We start from the raw sequence: 17,486 nt of genomic DNA, 5'->3' as shown, positions 1-17,486 counted from the left end.
CGAGGCTGTGGAGAAAGGGGAACCCTCCTACACTGCTGGTGGGAATGTAAGTTAGTTCAACTCAACCTTTGTGGAAAGCAGTATGGAGGTACATCAAAATGCTCAAAACAGACCTACCATTTGACCCAGGAATTGCACTCCTAGGAATTTACCCTAAGAATGCAGCAATCAAGTAGGAGAAAGATCAGTGCACCCCTATGTTTATCGCAGCACTATTTACAATAGCCAAGAATTGGAAGCAACCTAAATGTCCGTCGATAGATGAATGGATAAAGAAGATGTGGTACATGTACACAATGGAATACTACTCAGCCATAAGAAAAGGGCAAATCCAACCATTTGCAGCAACATGGATGGAGCTGGAGGGTATTATGCTCAGAGAAACAAGCCAAGCGGAGGAAGAGAAATACCAAATGATTTCACTTATCTGTGGAATATAAGAACAAAGGAAAAACTGAAGGAACAAAACAGCAGCAGAATCATAGAACTCAAGAATGGACTAACAGGTACCAAAGGGAAAGGGACTGGGGAGGATGGGTGGGTAGGGAGGGATAAGAGGGGGAGAGAAATAGGGGGGTATTAAGATTAGCATGCATGGGGGGGTAGGAGAAAAGGGAGGGCTGTGCAACACAGAGAAGGCAAGTAGTGATTCTACAACATTTTGCTATGCTGATGGACAGTGACTGTAAAAGGGTTTATGGGGGGACCTGGTATACGGGAGAGCCTAGTAAACATAATATTCATCATGTAAGTGTAGATTAGGGATAGCGAAAAAAAAAAAAAAAAAAGGGCAGCTCCTGTGTGGTAACCTCCAATGAGTTCTACACAAGAGTATAAAGGGCATATAAAAGTATAGGCAAAGGGTCTGTTTGTGTTTATACAGAAGATCAAAGCCTAATTGGGCTACCCGAAAAATGAACTAAGATATGATATGAAAAAGAACTTCCAACATCAGCACTCTCTGGAAGACTCATGATGATCATCAAAAGACTCAGAAGATGATCATCAAAAAACCCCAACAAAGATCCATGCACTGCTACAGGTGTAGATGCACTCATCCCACCAGTTCCTGGACTTGCCATGGGAATGAAGAAGGAGATATCTAAGCTGGCCTGTGCATACAGTAAAACAACAAATTTGACTGGATCTATACTGTTGGAACTCAATCAAGAATTAGGAGAAGTGCAAATTGTAGCACTCCAAAATCTTACAACTACAGACTATTTACTGTTAAAAGAACATATGGCATGTGAACAGTCCCCAGGAATGGGTTGTTTTAATTTGTCTGATTTCTCTCAGACTGTTCAAGTTCAGTTGGACAATATCCACCATATCATAGATAAGTTTTCACAAATGCCTAAGGTGCCTAACTGGTTTTCTTGGTTTCACTGGAGATGGCTGGTAATTACAGATATGCTTTGGTTATGTAACTATACTCCTATTATGTTAATGTGTGTGCGCAATTTAAGTAGTAGCTTAAAACCTATACATGCTGAAGTTATTCTACAAGAAGATATGTCAAAGAAATAATCAATCTTCCCATGTTTTCTTCCACCTGCTACTTCTATAGCTTTTCTTCTTCCTTCCTAATTACAACCCTTAAATAGAATTCGTGCCTCATATCAAATTTACCGAGTATCATAATTCTTCCAAGTGGTAAAGAGACCTCAAGACAAATGCTGGGCATAGAAGCTACAGGGCATAAATATGCAAAGAAATAAAAAGCTAACCTTTTCAAACAATAAGGCTTCTCTCTCACTTACCAACTTTACATTTCCCTGTATGGCCCCGGAAGATGACTGGTTAGCCAGAGATGGGTAAGATTCCTCAAGGGAGGAACAACCTAAGACAGGCACAGTTGCAGGGGGGTCATCAGGTGAGAAATTGGGGATCAACAGAGGTGAGGCTTAGAACCTCACCCCCCCTGTTCTGAGAGAAATCTTCTGCATACGTGGATGTTTTATTGCCCTTGTCTAGCTTGGATTAACACATAGTCTACAGGCACACACCTGATCATCTACATTTGCTCTCTTACAACACTAAACTATGTTTTCTACCTTTATCTGGTATCTACCTACCACTTCAGCATTTTATTAAAAATAATAATAATAAAGAGAGAAATGTGGTATCCACATATAAATCAAGTATAAAAACCAAATGAGTATTCATATTTGAACTGTTTAGATTTCATAATGCATGAGCAAAACCGAAAGTTTCTGTGATGACTGCCCTTGTACTGTTCACCATGTAACTTATTCACTATGTAAGAATTTGTTCTCCATGTGAGAACTTGTTTGTTATGCCTCAGAAGATTGGAGACTGATGAAAATTAGGCTTGGGGTGGATTAATGATTGTGCATTGAGCATTGACTCCCCTATACAGAATTTTATTGTTGTTAACAACCATTTGATCAATAAATATGAGAGATGCCCTCAGAAAAAAAAAAAAAAAAGTACACACTTCCAATGGTAAAATAATAAGTAACTGGGATGTAATGAATATAGTCAAGATATTGTAACAGCTTGGTATGGTGATAGCTGGTACCTAGAATTGTCATGTATATTAATGTTGAATCACTATGTTGTACATCTGAAACTAATGTAATGTAATGCTGTGTGTCAACTACCCTTCAATAAAAAAAAATTAAAAAAAAAACTATCTCAAGATTGAAGGGTTGTAGGTAGAACTTACAGATAAGATAAAGGACATCTAGTTAAATTTGAATTTCTGATAAATAATGAATAACATTTTAGAATATCTCAGGCAATTTTGGGACATAGTTATACTAAAAAATTCATTTTTATTTGCTAAATATTTTTTATTTCCTAATCCTGTTTATTTCTTTTGCTGAATTTGAGTAACCTAGTAATAGCTGTTTTTATTTTATTGTTTATCTGTATTTTAAAAGTTTCTGTAATGTAAAATCTGTATTTTTTAAAGTTTCTCTAATATGCATGATGCATGTAATGAGAAGAAATAAAACTAGGATTAAAAAAACTGCTTTAGTTTGACCCAAGCATACCAGTGATAAAGTAATATACTTATCCTTCTCTAATTAAAGGCTTTGTTACTCAAACTATGGTCCATGGACCAGAAGCATCAGCCTCACCTGGGAGCATGTTATAAATACACAAACTCAGACCCCACCCCAAGCCTACTAAATCTAACTCCGTATTACCAATATTCCTAGGAGATTCCTATAAGAGGCTCTGCTCCAGAGAGACCTCAACTAAAAGCTAAGCCTTCAAGATGGCTGAATCCTCTAAAAGAAAAAAAAAATCTTCAACAAGAGTGGAAGTAGAACCTGGGACCGAGTTGAGAAACCTGGCCTGATCCTGGGCACATCCAAGAAGAGAGGTGAGGCCTGCCAGCGACAAGAGCCCCAAGCCCTCTGTCCTGCCCACCCACCCTAAGCTGCCAGGGACTCCGTGAGGGCTGCACAGTCACTGAGTAACTCCCAGAAGCACCGGCTGCACAAATGACCATGGGAATGGGGGCCCTGCAGCTGTGCCCCTTAGCTCCCCACCCAGCCTGGAGGCCTTGGCTAGACTTCCGACTTCACAGAGGTACAGAAAAGTAGTGGGGGAGGATGGAAGACAAAGGAGGGGGTGGTTTGTTGATGTCATTTTGGAGGGCTTGGGTTTTACTGATTTGTTTTGTTTGTGCAAATAGCTGACAGATATTTCTTGAGCTTTTTTGTGTGTTTTGTTTTTGGGGTTTTTTTTAGAAACTAGAACCTGTCAATGCTAGCAAGCAATCAGTTAAACTAACATGTGGGATGAACTCTGGATAAAATTACTAAAATACTTGTTTTAGTTAATACTAAACATTAGTATTTAATAAACATGCACAATTTGGGTTGACTACTGAAAATGTCTCCAAATTATCTTTTATAATTAGTAACGGACTCTCTTTTGTACCAGCAATCCTAGTCACACTTTGAAAACACAGAGGCCATGTGAAAAAAAAGCATAATGTCGAAGCTCCATCTTCTGATGTACCCAAGTTCATTTCTGAGAATGAGCCAGAAATGCAGTACAAACAACATGCAGGTAGCCATTCCCACCTTGCAAAGCACTTGTACTTTGAAGACCACCTCAGCCCACCTCTTTCTCCCTCATGACCCTACCCTGGCCTTCACGGCTCAGACCCCTACCACTAGCCAAGGGTATACCATGCATTTTGTTGCTGTTGCTGTTACTCATTTATTTATTTATCTATTTCTCTCATCAGAATATAAATTCCATGAGGGCAAGAATTTCATCTGGCTCATTCAAAGGTGTACCCCAATGCCTAGACAATGCCTGACACCCATGGTCCACTCAATAAACATCACAGAAGGAATGAGTCAAGTAACGGTCCTTCAGCTACTCAATGTTCTCTTTGGTCACTGTTGTAAATTTTATATTTTTCCATCCTTCAGTCACAGACTTGGATGGTCGTCAAATATCCTGAGTATTTCTGCTTCACCTTCCATAATTACCTTAGATAATTCCTGGGTTCATCATGTAACTCAGAGGAGAAAATTTTGTAACAATTTCTGACACCACTTCAGACTCTATGTAAACTGCTCATTCCTGTAATGCATCTGCCTCTCGCTTTCATCAGCTGCAGTAGTAGTCCAATCACTCTGTGCTTCAGACTCAGGAAGAAGGAGACGGAGAGTTCCAGAAACAGTTGTTTTTGTCTTCTTTAGAGAAAAGCACTTGAGATCAAAAGTGCTGTAAAATAAACTCTCCATGGCACACACACAGAAAAATTTCAGCCTTCTTAAACATTCAGGAAAGAGGCAAAGGTAATTCTGGGACTGTGTGAGGAGAGACCAGTGCTCTCTCATTGAGCTACAGGCCTGACTGTATAGACAAACTTCAGCAGAATCAAAATAGGAGCAGATTGTGGGAAGGCAGAAAGGTTTCCTGAGACATAGCATGAGTGACAGGAAATACATCAATCAACACACTTAATACTCAGATAGAGTTGGGAACAATTGCTGGTTGCTCTCAGTTTCCCAATGGAATCTTGGGCAACTCAATTAACCTCTTTCTGCCACATTCTCATCACTTCTAAATTAAGTACAACAATCTACCTAGCAGAAACTGCACAGGGATTTGGTAATAAATGTGAGTAGACAGCTATATGTGTGGTGCCTAATAATATTATGTTAACTAGCATAAAAATCACAGGACTTTAAGGGACTCAAGAGGTCAATCTAGTCCTTTCACATGGGACAACAATTAAACCATTCCAGAGGGAATACATTCTAATCTTTTTCAAAAGGTGTCTACATAAAGGGATTCCCAGAAAACTCCCCTTTGTCAAGGATGCTTTCTTAAATTTAAGATGTCCCAATCCTGAACCATTAGTATGCTGTGCTTTTCTCCCTTAGTGACCACAGATAGCAGTATTCTGATTTAAAACATGGATACTGCAGTCAGACTGACTTAGTTGCCTGCAGGACTCTGTGCTCACTACATGACTGAGCAAGTTACAGCCTTAAATTCCTCAAGCCTCAGTTTCTTCTGCTCTAAAACAGTTGTCCCACTGACCCCACTGGTTTTGGACTAAGTGAGAAAACAATGAAGGCACTGCACTCCCTTCACAGTGTCTGGCTCCTGGTGTGTGCCTAATCAACAGTAACTTTATTTTCTGGCTGAATAACCCTGGCCACTGATTTTTACTTACAACTGAACTTTTAAAATGTTAATCATTTTTGTTTCTCCTTTCTGATCCCTCTCCAAATTCACTGTTTCATTTTTAATACAGTGTTCAGAATGGTAGGAAGATGCTAACCATGCTGAGTGGCCTGGGAGGAACTCCTTTTGATGTCCCTGGGATCACAGGGGAAGGCTGTGTGGTGAGGTGCTTTGGGAAGACATGGACTCAAAGCAACAAACCCCAAATTTTATAAGTGGTTGTGGAAACAGAGCCACAAAAGTTTAAGGGACCACAGAGTTTGGGCGACGCATATATGGGCAGAGAGAGTAAAGATCCTTCTCCCGATTTCCAGGCATCATGTAAACTCTCTGGAGCCAGCCGCAGCCCAGGGAGCAGACCGTTGCCTCTGTATTGTTCCTGAACACCTGAGTATACGGATGGAGATTTAGCGGCTTTACAATTCACCAAGCACTTTCACACTCTTATCCTCCTCCATCCTGGCAAAAAGCCTGTGTGAAAGATAATTAGCCCTATTGTCATGCTGTGAACACAAAGCCTCAGTGAGCTTAAGTGTCTGGCCTGGGGTCCCTGTATTCCAATTCTGCATACTTTCTACTATGCCATATGACTCACTGTGTCCACACTCTTTCAACTTAATCTTGAAATCAAGCATTTCCAGAGAGGGTGTATTCCAATGCAAAAGTGAAACCACTGAATAAGTGGATTTGTAGGAGACAAAAGTGAATCTTCAGCATGCTTACAGTTATGTTGCAAAAATAAAAACTGGAAGCTATGCATAAGAAAAGAGACTCAGCCATATTGTAGCAAAATGATAAGGACAATTGGGTTTAGGTGAGATGATGGGCAGAGTACTTCTCTTCTTTTATTTTAAGTTCAAAGTTTCCTTGAATGAACGTATGTTTACAATGAAGAGTAAAAGTAATGAATTTTCTTTTCAAGTAACTTGAGAATCAAATAATTCACCCAACAGCAAGGCAGTTTCTCATAGGAGCAGAGAGAGGCCTCCCCTACGCTTGGGATTATATAAATCCCAAGAAATTATATAATTACATATATATTTATCTCCCCTTCACATCCTCAACCAGTCATAGATGACCCAGCTGTTGAGTCAAATTGTTCAGGATGGCATCAATTCTCTGCAGATGATATGCTAAGACAATGGCAGGAATCACTTCTAAATTTTGACGGAAGTCCAGATTTTTCCCTGAAGGGACCAATTCATATGCAGAGTAGTAATAAATTAGAAAAAATAATAAACGGAGTTCTACAATGAGCTCAGGGTCTCTCTTACCTACTCATGCTGTCCCTGAAAGACTTCCTGCCTGGAAATTCTGAGAGTGCAACTTTGGGGACAGGGGGTGAAGGGAACTAGCTCTCCAAGATCATCTATTATTCACAAAGGGAAGGAGGCCAGCAGTGGGGGCCACTCTTCTGCAGGCCAGTCTTATGCTCCATCCATAAGCTTCCTGGAACCATTCTAATGCGAAAGCAAAGGTCGCTGGCTTTGGTCCCACCTCACAGGATCTCCCAAGAGGTAAGCCCAGAAGCTACCTGATGTTTCTCCAAATCATGCTTACTCACCTTCACACCGCCCAGTGTTCTCCAAGTAAAACTGGGCTCTGCACTGGGACAGACACTTGCCAGAGGCGATGTTTGCCCCAGACACCTGCTCGACCTGCAGTCCTTCCTCCGGCTCCTTACACTGGGCACAGTGAGAGGGCTCTGGTCCCACACAGCTCAGGCAAGAGGAATGACAAGCTGCCAACCGGAATAAAAATGCAGAAAACAATACACACTGAAACCAAGGACAGTCCCCAGTTGAATCAAAACCAGTTAGAAAGTTCACCAGATACATCCTTTGAGAAAATTGTTTTTCTAGTGCTCTACATACAAAGCACAGGGTGATAACAATGTAATATTTGAGAGACACAAAATGAGGGTGATGTTAACTAGTCATATCCTCTCTGGTCTTGTAAGGGCTGCAAGGCTACCTCATGAAAAAAACAGTAAGCTAGACAATATTGGCTTGGTTCTCCAGGGATGTACAATCACTGAATGACGATTTAACATTATGTCCTCAATTGCTATTGAAGATTTTAAGAAGCATTCATATGAGGCCATTACTGTATTTTTTGCAAAAATGTTGTTGTGCTATTGTCCATTCTGTCATCCATCACCCACTATATAGGCGTCCAGGCAACAAATTCCTCTTGGAATTTATATGAGAAAAGTCTGCTTTTCTAGACAAGGAAAAGGACCTTTTTGAACAGAAATAAGAATTTGACAGTCCATCATAGTTTCTTATTTTCCCTGGCTACTGGTGAAAATCAGAGCCAAATAGAGTATGAACTATTTCATCTGTATATTTTGATATAATTAACTCCCCTATTCTTTAAAATTTCCTTTTTTCAGAATATTTGTTGCAACTGCCCTGCTTTAAATACATTTTTTTAAACTATTCTCAAATTCTTTTCCAAGGTGCCCTACATTTAAATAAATAAAATTAATTTCACTTAATTAACATGTTTGTTCCCAATGTTCTAGTTTGAAAAGGCTCAGATGACACTGTCCTCTCAGTGAGCCCAAAGCCTTGTTGGCAAACAGCTATTTAAGAGTTTTCATTTTACTCAGCCCAGAGGCATTGCTAGTAACTCTCAGTTTGCTCAGCAGTATCATTAACCAAAAAAGCCCTTCAGGGAAAAACAAAATGAAGACTAAGAAAAACATTAGTGATGTTAGGAGAACAGAAAGAGGAGGAAATAGGAGGATGATTGGTTTCCATGCATGGGAAAGGAAATGACATCCTTCTCAAGGATGTCCAGAAACATCATGAACTTTGGGGAGTCTTCAAAAATATTCAAATGTGATTTTTCAGATTATTCCTTGGCAATGAATAAGAAAGCATATATGCACAGCCATATGATATACACTAGAGGAAAAGCTGTGCTATAAAGGTAGTTGAAACCTTTCCTTGTGATGGGAAAGTCTCTTAAGGACAAAAGTGGTACCTTTGCAGACCCCATGGTCAGAGTAGAAGCCCTCTCCACAGCTGGGCAGACAGTGGCCTTGATGCAGAGCCCGGGGGTGGATGCAGGCCACACAGTGAGAGGCCGTGGGTCCAGAGCAGCTGGCACACGAGTTATGACACACTGAGGAAGACAGTGAGAAGGGGCACAGTGGGCCAAGGCGAACAAGGAACATACTTCCTGGCTGGGCTGCCTGTGTGCTGGGATGCCTCCTTCTGTCACTCTCAAGCCCCCTTCAGCTGTCGCATCACATCAAGGGAAAAGATGTGATAGTAGGTGGCTGTATGACAGAACTGCACATGTTGCCCCTTTATCCACCTTTCTCCACATTCTACTTATTATTTATTAGCTAACCTTTATTTCATATTTGTAACATTAAGTGTTTTATACATATTGCCACTATTTATCTTCACAGCAACATCATTAGGTCAGCATTATTAACCACATCCTGCAGATGAGAAAACTGAGGTCTTGGGAAGCTAAAAAATTCACCCAAGATCACACTGCTAATTAGTAGCAGAGCTGGGTTTAGCCTGAGGTCTGTCCAAACCTAAAACTCCCTACCTGAATAGGGAAGAGGAGACAAAGTTTCATGGGTCTGGGTGTTGACAGCACTGGCATTCTGACCAGCTTGTCCACCTCCTTATCTATGCCCTTAACCAAGTCTGGGTCTCTCCAGGTCTAGTTTCCTTGGCATATGCACAGTGAGAGGTTGGATTCAATGATAGTTTCAGACACTTCCAGCTTAGATCTTCTAAGATTTGAAGTAAGAATTATGTCAAATAGTCTTACCACTAGATATGACAATGTCAGGCACACATCTCCACTGCCTTGGTCCTGGATGGCAACAGTGAGATATCTCTGACTCTAGAGGCAGAGAGTGCCTTGGCCTATCCTAAGGCACAGGAATGATATGCTGGAAGAAGGCTCCAGAGGACAATGTCAGGAGCTGGGAGAGGAGAATATGGAGATAGGATGAAAACCTTAGAGGCAGGATGCTGAAGAAAAGGGATGAACACTTGGTAAGTAAACAGTTTGGCAGACAAGGGAGATTTGTAAGATCAGACTGTGGGACAGGTCTAAATATTCTGCCACTAACAGACACTATAGGTAGAAGAGGGAATATGTGTGCTTGTTTTAGGGAGAAGAACGGGAATCAAGGTGTCCCAGGCAGCAGCAGTTTCCTAGAGTGGCCTGTAAGGAAAGACACAGGGCAAGCACACAGAAGCAGAAGCTTATAAAGTCTTCAGTGGGAATGTTGCATAGTTTAAGTTGTAGAAGCCTAAAAGAAACAATATATAAATAGTATATAAGATTTTCAATAGATACAGACTTCAGCTTTACAGGTCATCAAACTTGGTTTACTTTTTATTTTTATTTTTTGTGGTATGTATGTATATTTTATATATACAGATTTATAACTGCCATCTAAGGAATGATTCTGTCACACCTGCAACCTGAGTTAGTGATGGTTTATAGTATACAACAACTGTATGAAGATCTTAAAGATGTTCTTGGCATTTTCAAAGGACCAAATTATCTCTAATGATGATCAATATGCCTAAATCTTTTTTTTTTTTTTGGTACCGTGAATGTACGATTACTTGAACAACATTATGGTTACTAGAATCCCCCTATTATCAAGTCCCCCAACATGCCCCATTACAGTCACTGTCCATCAGCATAGTAAGATGCTATAGAGTCATTACTTGTCTTCTTGTATATACTGCCTTTCCTGTGTCAATATGCCTAAATCTTTTATTTAATCATTCTAGTTCTTCAGAATCCACCCATATCCCCCAGTGAAATACCAAATAGAACACAGGCTCTATAACGAAAACTTAATATTTTTAATTTGACATTTTTCCACCATTATACAAATTCCCAAATAAGCAGCATATAGCACCAAGTATAGCTGAACATATGTTAAGTACTTTTTGATAATGATGATGACGGTGATGATGATGGCATCGATGACCCATGTCTTACCTTTGCATCTGCCAGTGGCATCAGCGTAGTACCCACCAGGGCATTTGGAAATGCATTTCCCATCATGCAACACTGTCTTCTCAATACAGGTAAGACATCTGGGACTATTGGGGCCACAACTCTTACATGATTGATCACAAGCTAAGGGAGAGGAAAACCCATCAAGAAACTCAATAGTGAGCAAAGGAAGCAGACAAGTCTATTTTTTACAACATGCACAGTTGGTATCAACATAGTATTTGCATCCTCTGGCTGCTCAGCCGAGTTCTACATTTCCTCGATTCCAACATTTCAAAGTACTCTGCACTTTCTCTTTTCACAGTTGAAGGAGAACCAAATAATGATTCTTTGAACTAAGCATAAAAATACTCTGAGGCACACCCACCATTTAACCAATTTAATGTGAGATTTAAAGTCAAAACAGCCTTGGAGCTACGATTGTCAGATTTAACAAATAAAAATACCAGATGCCCAGTTAAATTGAATGTCAGATAAATAAAGAATAACTTTTCAGTTTAAGTTTGTCCCAGGTATTTCATGCTGTATTTTTCTCGCAATGCTGGTACAGAATTCAGAAATTCAAAGTACTACTAAGAAGGTCATACTACAAAAACTATGTTGAAATTGGCACAATTTTCTAGGATCTACTCACTCACTTATTCATTCTTAAGCTCTGTGTCAGGTAGAGTGCAAGACAGTAGAGAAACAAAAGCCACATCAATTTGGCCTCTGCTTTAAAGGGCTTATCAGTTTAACAGAGGGAGCTAGACATATGCAATATTAGAAATAGTAAACATATCACTCAGATTGATCTCTATAGGCACACTGGAAATTCCAAAAAATATGTGTAGTGTAGAAGATAGAAGGTCTGAAATGTTAAGAAAGGATTCATAGAAGAATGAATTGAGCGTTGACTTAGAAAGTGAGTCAGAGCATGCCAAGCTGATGGGAATGTACTCTGGATGAAGAGCAAGGTGGCCCATAGCCTGGGAAAATCCTGAGCTGTCCAGGGCAAGAGCAGTTCTATTCAGCTGGAAAGTGGGAAGAGCCAGATTAAGGAAACCTGTATGCTAGATTCTATAATAGTCTAGATTCTCATCCTGTGAAAGGTAGCAGGAGCATCTGCAAAGTTTTAAACACAGTAGAAATATGCCAATGTTTGTGTATAAGATCCCTTTGGCTTCATTTTGGAGGGTAATTTAGAGAGGTGAGGAAGGAGAGTTGGGGCCTAGTTGGAAGTTGGGGCAATGCTCACGGAAGGAAATGGGAGTTGACTCAAGGCTGTGAGTGGGGTGACAGATTTGAGATGGGGAGTCTGGCTTGGGGATGGGGTGCCACTCAAGGAATGTGAAAAGAGGAGTAGGTGGGGGTTTTTAGATGGGCTCAGTTTGGGATGTGTGCAGTCCAGAAAACAGCTCCATTTATAGTTCAGGAGCTCAGGGGAGAGGCCTGAGGGTTCATCGCATACAGGTGGTTGTTGAAATCAGACATTAGTTAATTTATTCAGGAAAATCATGAGGGACAAGACAGAGGTAGTCAAGTGTCTGGAAAACACCAACATATAATGAAAAAAAAAATTAGCCAAGGTGACCAAGAAGAAATGATCCAGAGAAAGGAGAAAAAGCAGGAGTTGGTGACTAAAAAGCCAAAGGGGGACGGAGTTTCAAGAAGGAAGTCATTAACAATGCAGAGAGGAAAAATAAATTCTGAGGAGGGCCCACTACAGTTAGCATTTGAGATATGTGTGATCTGTGCTGCAACCATTGGACAAAATGAACGTGAAAGGCATGACTGTAAACTGTCCCTGTACAGGCTCCTACCTGTGAATGAAAGGAGACAGAGGGAAACAAGAAAGGAGAAAAACATGCTCTGCCTCTTCAATATCGTAAAAGCTCAAGGCAAACATAGACCCTGGGAAATGTATTTAAAAAGAGAAGGGCTTGAATAAATTTTGAAAGTATGCCTAGGAGAAAAAAGGAGGTGAACATTCAAAAGTACAGGCAGAGAGACAAGCCTGGGACAGAACAGAGGAAGGCCCCTGTTCTGGGAGATGAGGCTGGAGGAGCTGTGGGATGGCCTGTGACTTAGCCTAGTCTACACTCATTGGCTAAATTCTTTAAAAACAAGCAAAACAACCCCTTCTCACTATCAGAGAATGAATGGTTCAAGAATACAGAACTACTGAGATTTATTCTGTCTGTTTTTCTAATTCACTATACCATCCTAACCTCCTGAAAAACAATTCAAGAACTTGAGAAAAAAAGATGTCAGGTGATGTAGCCAACACTAGAACAAAGAAACAAAAGATTAACCTGAAAAGCACCCTCCCACCCTCCATAAAATCTTCTGAGGTTTCCAATTCTACAAGTAACATAGCAACAGAACTGAATAATATGCAAGCTAAGTGTATTTATGCAAAAATTAAGAATTGCAGAAATTAAAAAATTTTAGAAATAGCTAACAATAAAAAGCTACAAATCAAATATTTTAAGACATACCTAAATAGAGTGGAACTTGTAAATTTAAACAAAATTATTAGAAGGATGTCATTTCTCCCCCAATTAGTCTGCAACTTCAATACGATATTGATAAAAATTCCAGATGAACTCCATTAGGAATTCAATAAACACACTTTAAAGTTAATGAATAGCTAAGTCAACTTCAAAAAAATGAAAAAATGAGGAAGAAAGGGAAGAATTTGCCCGATCTGGTAATGAGGCATACTGCAAAGCGATAAAAATTAGTGAATAGAATAAAACAAAACAATGTGGTAAAAAAAAACAACAACAATGTGATAGTGGTACAAGAACAGAAATTTAGACTACTAGAATAGCTCAGAGATGGACATATGTGCATGTGGAAATTGAATATGTAATAAAGGTCAATGGAGAAAGGTTAGATTGAGTTACTAGATAATATTGGGAAAACTGGATCCCTACTTAAACCCATGTACGTAAGTGGAATCCAGATGCATCAACATCCTCAGTTAAGATAACACTGTCAAATTACTAGAAGAAAATGTAGGTTAATTTTTGTGTAAACCTGAGCAGAGTAGGCCTTCTTAAAAATTCCAAAGCAAAATGTTAAAGTAAAAAATGATGAATGAAAGAGCTTTTCAACAAAAGGTGCCATCTTAAAAGTTAAAAGGTAACAAAATGGAAAAATATTTGCATATATAAGACTGTCAAGAGTCAATATTTGTAACATACAAGGAACTCCATAAAATCACTAATAAAAAGGCAGCAAGGCCCAATAAAACAATGGGAAAAACACACTAAAAAGCATTTTTTAGAAGAGAAAACTCAAAAGCCCAACAGGACTTAAAACATTCTCAAACTCATTAACAATGAGAAAAATGCAAATTAGAATGGGATGTCCCTCTATACCTGTTGACCAGAAAAAATCTGAAGCTTGTTAATGTCATATGGCGGCAAGAATGTGGCAGTGAGAGAATCCTCATGCTTGGCGTGTAGGTGCTGCTTAGTCAAGAAACCAGTATTTCTGCTTCCATAGATCTCCCGGGGCACCTGCCCCACAGGCTGTAAGGGCTGCTCCCTAGCACTCTCTAGCGACGGTGTGGGGACGGAGGCACCTGAGGGAGCTCACCCCCGGAGGAGCGGATGGCGGAGCTGCGGGGCTGCAGACCAGCAAGTACTATGAAGCAGCAGGCGGCAAAGAACTGGACCACAGAGCAACCTGGGTGAATCTTAAAACATTGCTGAGTGATAAGAGAACACCATGGACTCTATAACATGATATCATTTAAGAAAAAATACATATGTACACACTCAAAACAACAATGCCCATTTTATATGAGCCCATAAAAATGAGAAGATAAAAAGTTAAAATAGTTGCCTAGGCAAAGACGGGAAATAGGTACAAAAGGAAGAAAGGAAGGCAAGAGAAAAGCAGAGGAAAGGAGGAAGGAAGAGAGAGGAAGTAGCTAACAGAAACTTCTGAGCTCGCTTTGATTTATTACGTTAGCTAGCATCAGAAAGTCCTTCATTACAGCACACATACTTAAAAGGCTAAAGAATAAGGAGGTTTTGTTCTCTGAATTTCCTCACCCTTTATACATAACTTTTGTAAAACTCAAAGCATGTACCACAGATGAACTTGGTTGCTGTCGTTTCTTTCAGCCAGGGCATAGCACTTACAACAGGTTATGCTGGATTTTTCTCAACACTTGACTTTGAGATTTCTACAGATACAGGTTGCTTGGCTTATAAATTATTAAACCAACACCAGCCGGTCTTTATCATAAATAGCACTGACCTAAACTGGAAATAAGTCAGTGTTATCAGCATCAGATGTCTCAACATTCTGATACCAATCAGTGGCTTGGTTCACATTGTTTTAGAATGTATTTACACGGACATTTCTGAAGACATTTGAGGCAAACATAGAAAATTCTAGTAATTTTATGAAGGGTGTAAACTGTAGCCTTTATCAAAAGGCCAGTTAGTCAATGCCAGTGACATCATGAAGTCTTGCATTGTGCCAGGCACACGGCAGGTGTTCAGTAATTACCTGTTGGCCTGTTGGGAGTTTTCTTTCTGATGCTTTATTTTAGAATGTGTACAGATAGCATTTCAGATGTATACTCTCTCCCTGGGCCACCTATAGTCCTTCTTTTTTAACTCTTCTGGTCTTCGAGGAACTTCGGCTTTCTTCACTCAAGCTCTCAGCTCGAGTAGATTCCCACCCTCACTGCTTCAAGGCTCACTAGCCATCCCTCCTTTTCAGTACACACTTTCTCAGCAAAAGTTGCTTTCTCAATCCAGATAATGCTGTTGAGGCAGCAGCTCAGTGTCACTGCTCATCAGTGACAGCAGCCAGCCTCCTTGGGTCCTTAAAGGCTAAATGCCTTTAGGCCTCTGGGACTAGTGCAAATTTGCCATCTGCTGACCTTTAGAGAATACATCTGGCTTAATTGAGCAGGAAAGTGATGCTGACAGAAAAAGATTAAATTGCTCAGGCTGTTAGCAGCCTGGACATTGTCTCCTGAATCCACACCGAAGACCTGTGACTCATCCATTCAAGTGAGATTTTTCACACCAGCAGTGCTGAGGGGTCTCTGCATAGCTTTAAGCAAGCAGCTGCCAACAGCTCTCTCTCTTCCCTAAGACAAGTGGATGTGGCAAGTTCCAAAGACCGTCTCACTTTTGCTAGTGCCCTGCTCAGTAAACAAAATGAGTACAATAACTCAAGGAAGTTTATGGGCTGCACAGTTTTATTGATTTAATGGACTCAGTTATTAAAAAAGAAAGTCATCTCAGCCTTTTTATAGTTATGGCCATCACAGTAAACCCAACTCAAGCCTTTCTTCACCATCAAGTGCCTACCTGGGCACCTGGCAGTGTCCATGGGGACAGCTGCCTGACCTAAAGACTGACAGGAAGACAAGGATGAAGGGGGAGAAGAGGATTGAAGAGAGGCTAGAGAGGATAACAGAGAAGGAGAAGAGAGGGAAACAGGCAGGGGTGCATGAGGAGGTCTCCCATTACAGCAAGCAGTAGAGCAGTTCAGAGGCTGTTACCATGTAAAGCCAAAGACCAAGACTTGAATCCCAGCTCTGTCCTTCTTAGCTATGTGGCCTTAGGCAAGTGTCTTACCCTCTCTATTTCTTCATCTAGAAAAGAAGGGCAATAATATTAACTATCTCATGAAATCGTTGTGAGGATTAAATACCAAAGACTTAAATACCACTTACTCTGTGCCAGGCTGTGTGCTAAATGCCTTGCATACATTAAATCTATCAGTCCTCAGAACAGCCTTCTGAGGTGGGTGGCTGTGTGTTTCTCATTATTGCTGTAACAGAGTACCACAAACTCAGTGGCTTAAAACACCACAGATTATTATCTTACAGCTTTAGAGGTCAGAAGTCCCAAAATCAAGGCGTCAGCAGGCCTGCCTGCCCTCCGGAAGCCCTGTGGGGAAACGCTGCTTTGTCATTTCCAGGGGCCATAGGCTCCCTGCATGCTCATGGCCTTTGGTGAGCTTCACTGTGACCATCACTGACCTCTGCTTCTGTCTCAGCTCTATTTTTCTGCCTCCAACCCTCCTGACTCCCTCATATAAGGACCCATGTGATTGATTACACGGCCCACCCCAATAATCCAGGATAATCTCCTCCATCTCAGATCCTTTACTTATTCATATCTGCAAAGCCCCTTTAGCCACCTAAGGCAGCATATTCACAAACCCCAGCAATTAGTACACAGACATCTCCGAGGGGCCTTTATTCTGTCTATCACAGCTACTACTATTATCTCCATTTTACAAATGGGAAACTGACTTGCACAAGGTTATGCTTTTCCCCCCAATACGTTCCTGCCTCCTGATGGGTTAATATTGGGGGCGATCTGTTTTTTTTATTGAAGTAGAGTTGATAAACAATAGTATATTGGTTTCAAGTATACAACAGTAATCTACATTATTGAATCCTCACCCCAACTAGTGTAGTTACTATCTTTCAACATAGAAAGATGTTACAGAATACTGACTATATTCTCTATATCTCTGTGACTAATTAACATTATGATTGAGATTTTGTGCCCCTTTATCACCCTCACCCTTCCCCCACACACACACCCCAACCCTTCCCCCATGGTAACTACCAGTCACCCCTCAGTGTCTAAGAGTCTACTACTGTTTTGTTCATTTTGTTTTGTTTTGAGTTTAGATTCAACATATAATAGAAATCATATGGTATTTGTTTTTCTCCACCTGGCTTATTTCACTGAGCATAATACCCTCTAGGTCTGTCCATGTGGTTGCAATTGGCAGGATTT

General features: G+C 40.4%; 1 protein-coding gene across 2 annotated transcripts in view; it reads right to left on the bottom strand.

Annotated features, from left to right (window-relative positions):
* The window catches only part of FRAS1 (Fraser extracellular matrix complex subunit 1), a 441,866-nt gene that overhangs the window by 190,110 nt on the left and 234,270 nt on the right, over positions 1–17,486 (bottom strand). For both annotated transcript variants that reach the window (XM_057502364.1, XM_036906452.2), the window contains exons 16-18: positions 10,693–10,833; positions 8,686–8,826; positions 7,259–7,435 (exon numbers count right to left, since the gene is read on the bottom strand). In XM_057502364.1, the coding sequence (XP_057358347.1) occupies positions 7,259–7,435; positions 8,686–8,826; positions 10,693–10,833 (459 nt within the window). The remainder of the gene's footprint in view (positions 1–7,258; positions 7,436–8,685; positions 8,827–10,692; positions 10,834–17,486) is intronic.

The sequence above is a fragment of the Manis pentadactyla genome, chromosome 5, assembly GCF_030020395.1.
Source record: "Manis pentadactyla isolate mManPen7 chromosome 5, mManPen7.hap1, whole genome shotgun sequence".
Lineage (NCBI taxonomy): Eukaryota > Metazoa > Chordata > Mammalia > Pholidota > Manidae > Manis > Manis pentadactyla.
The sequence above is the reverse complement of the archived record's forward strand: the minus strand, read 5'-3'. Positions and strand labels throughout refer to the sequence as shown.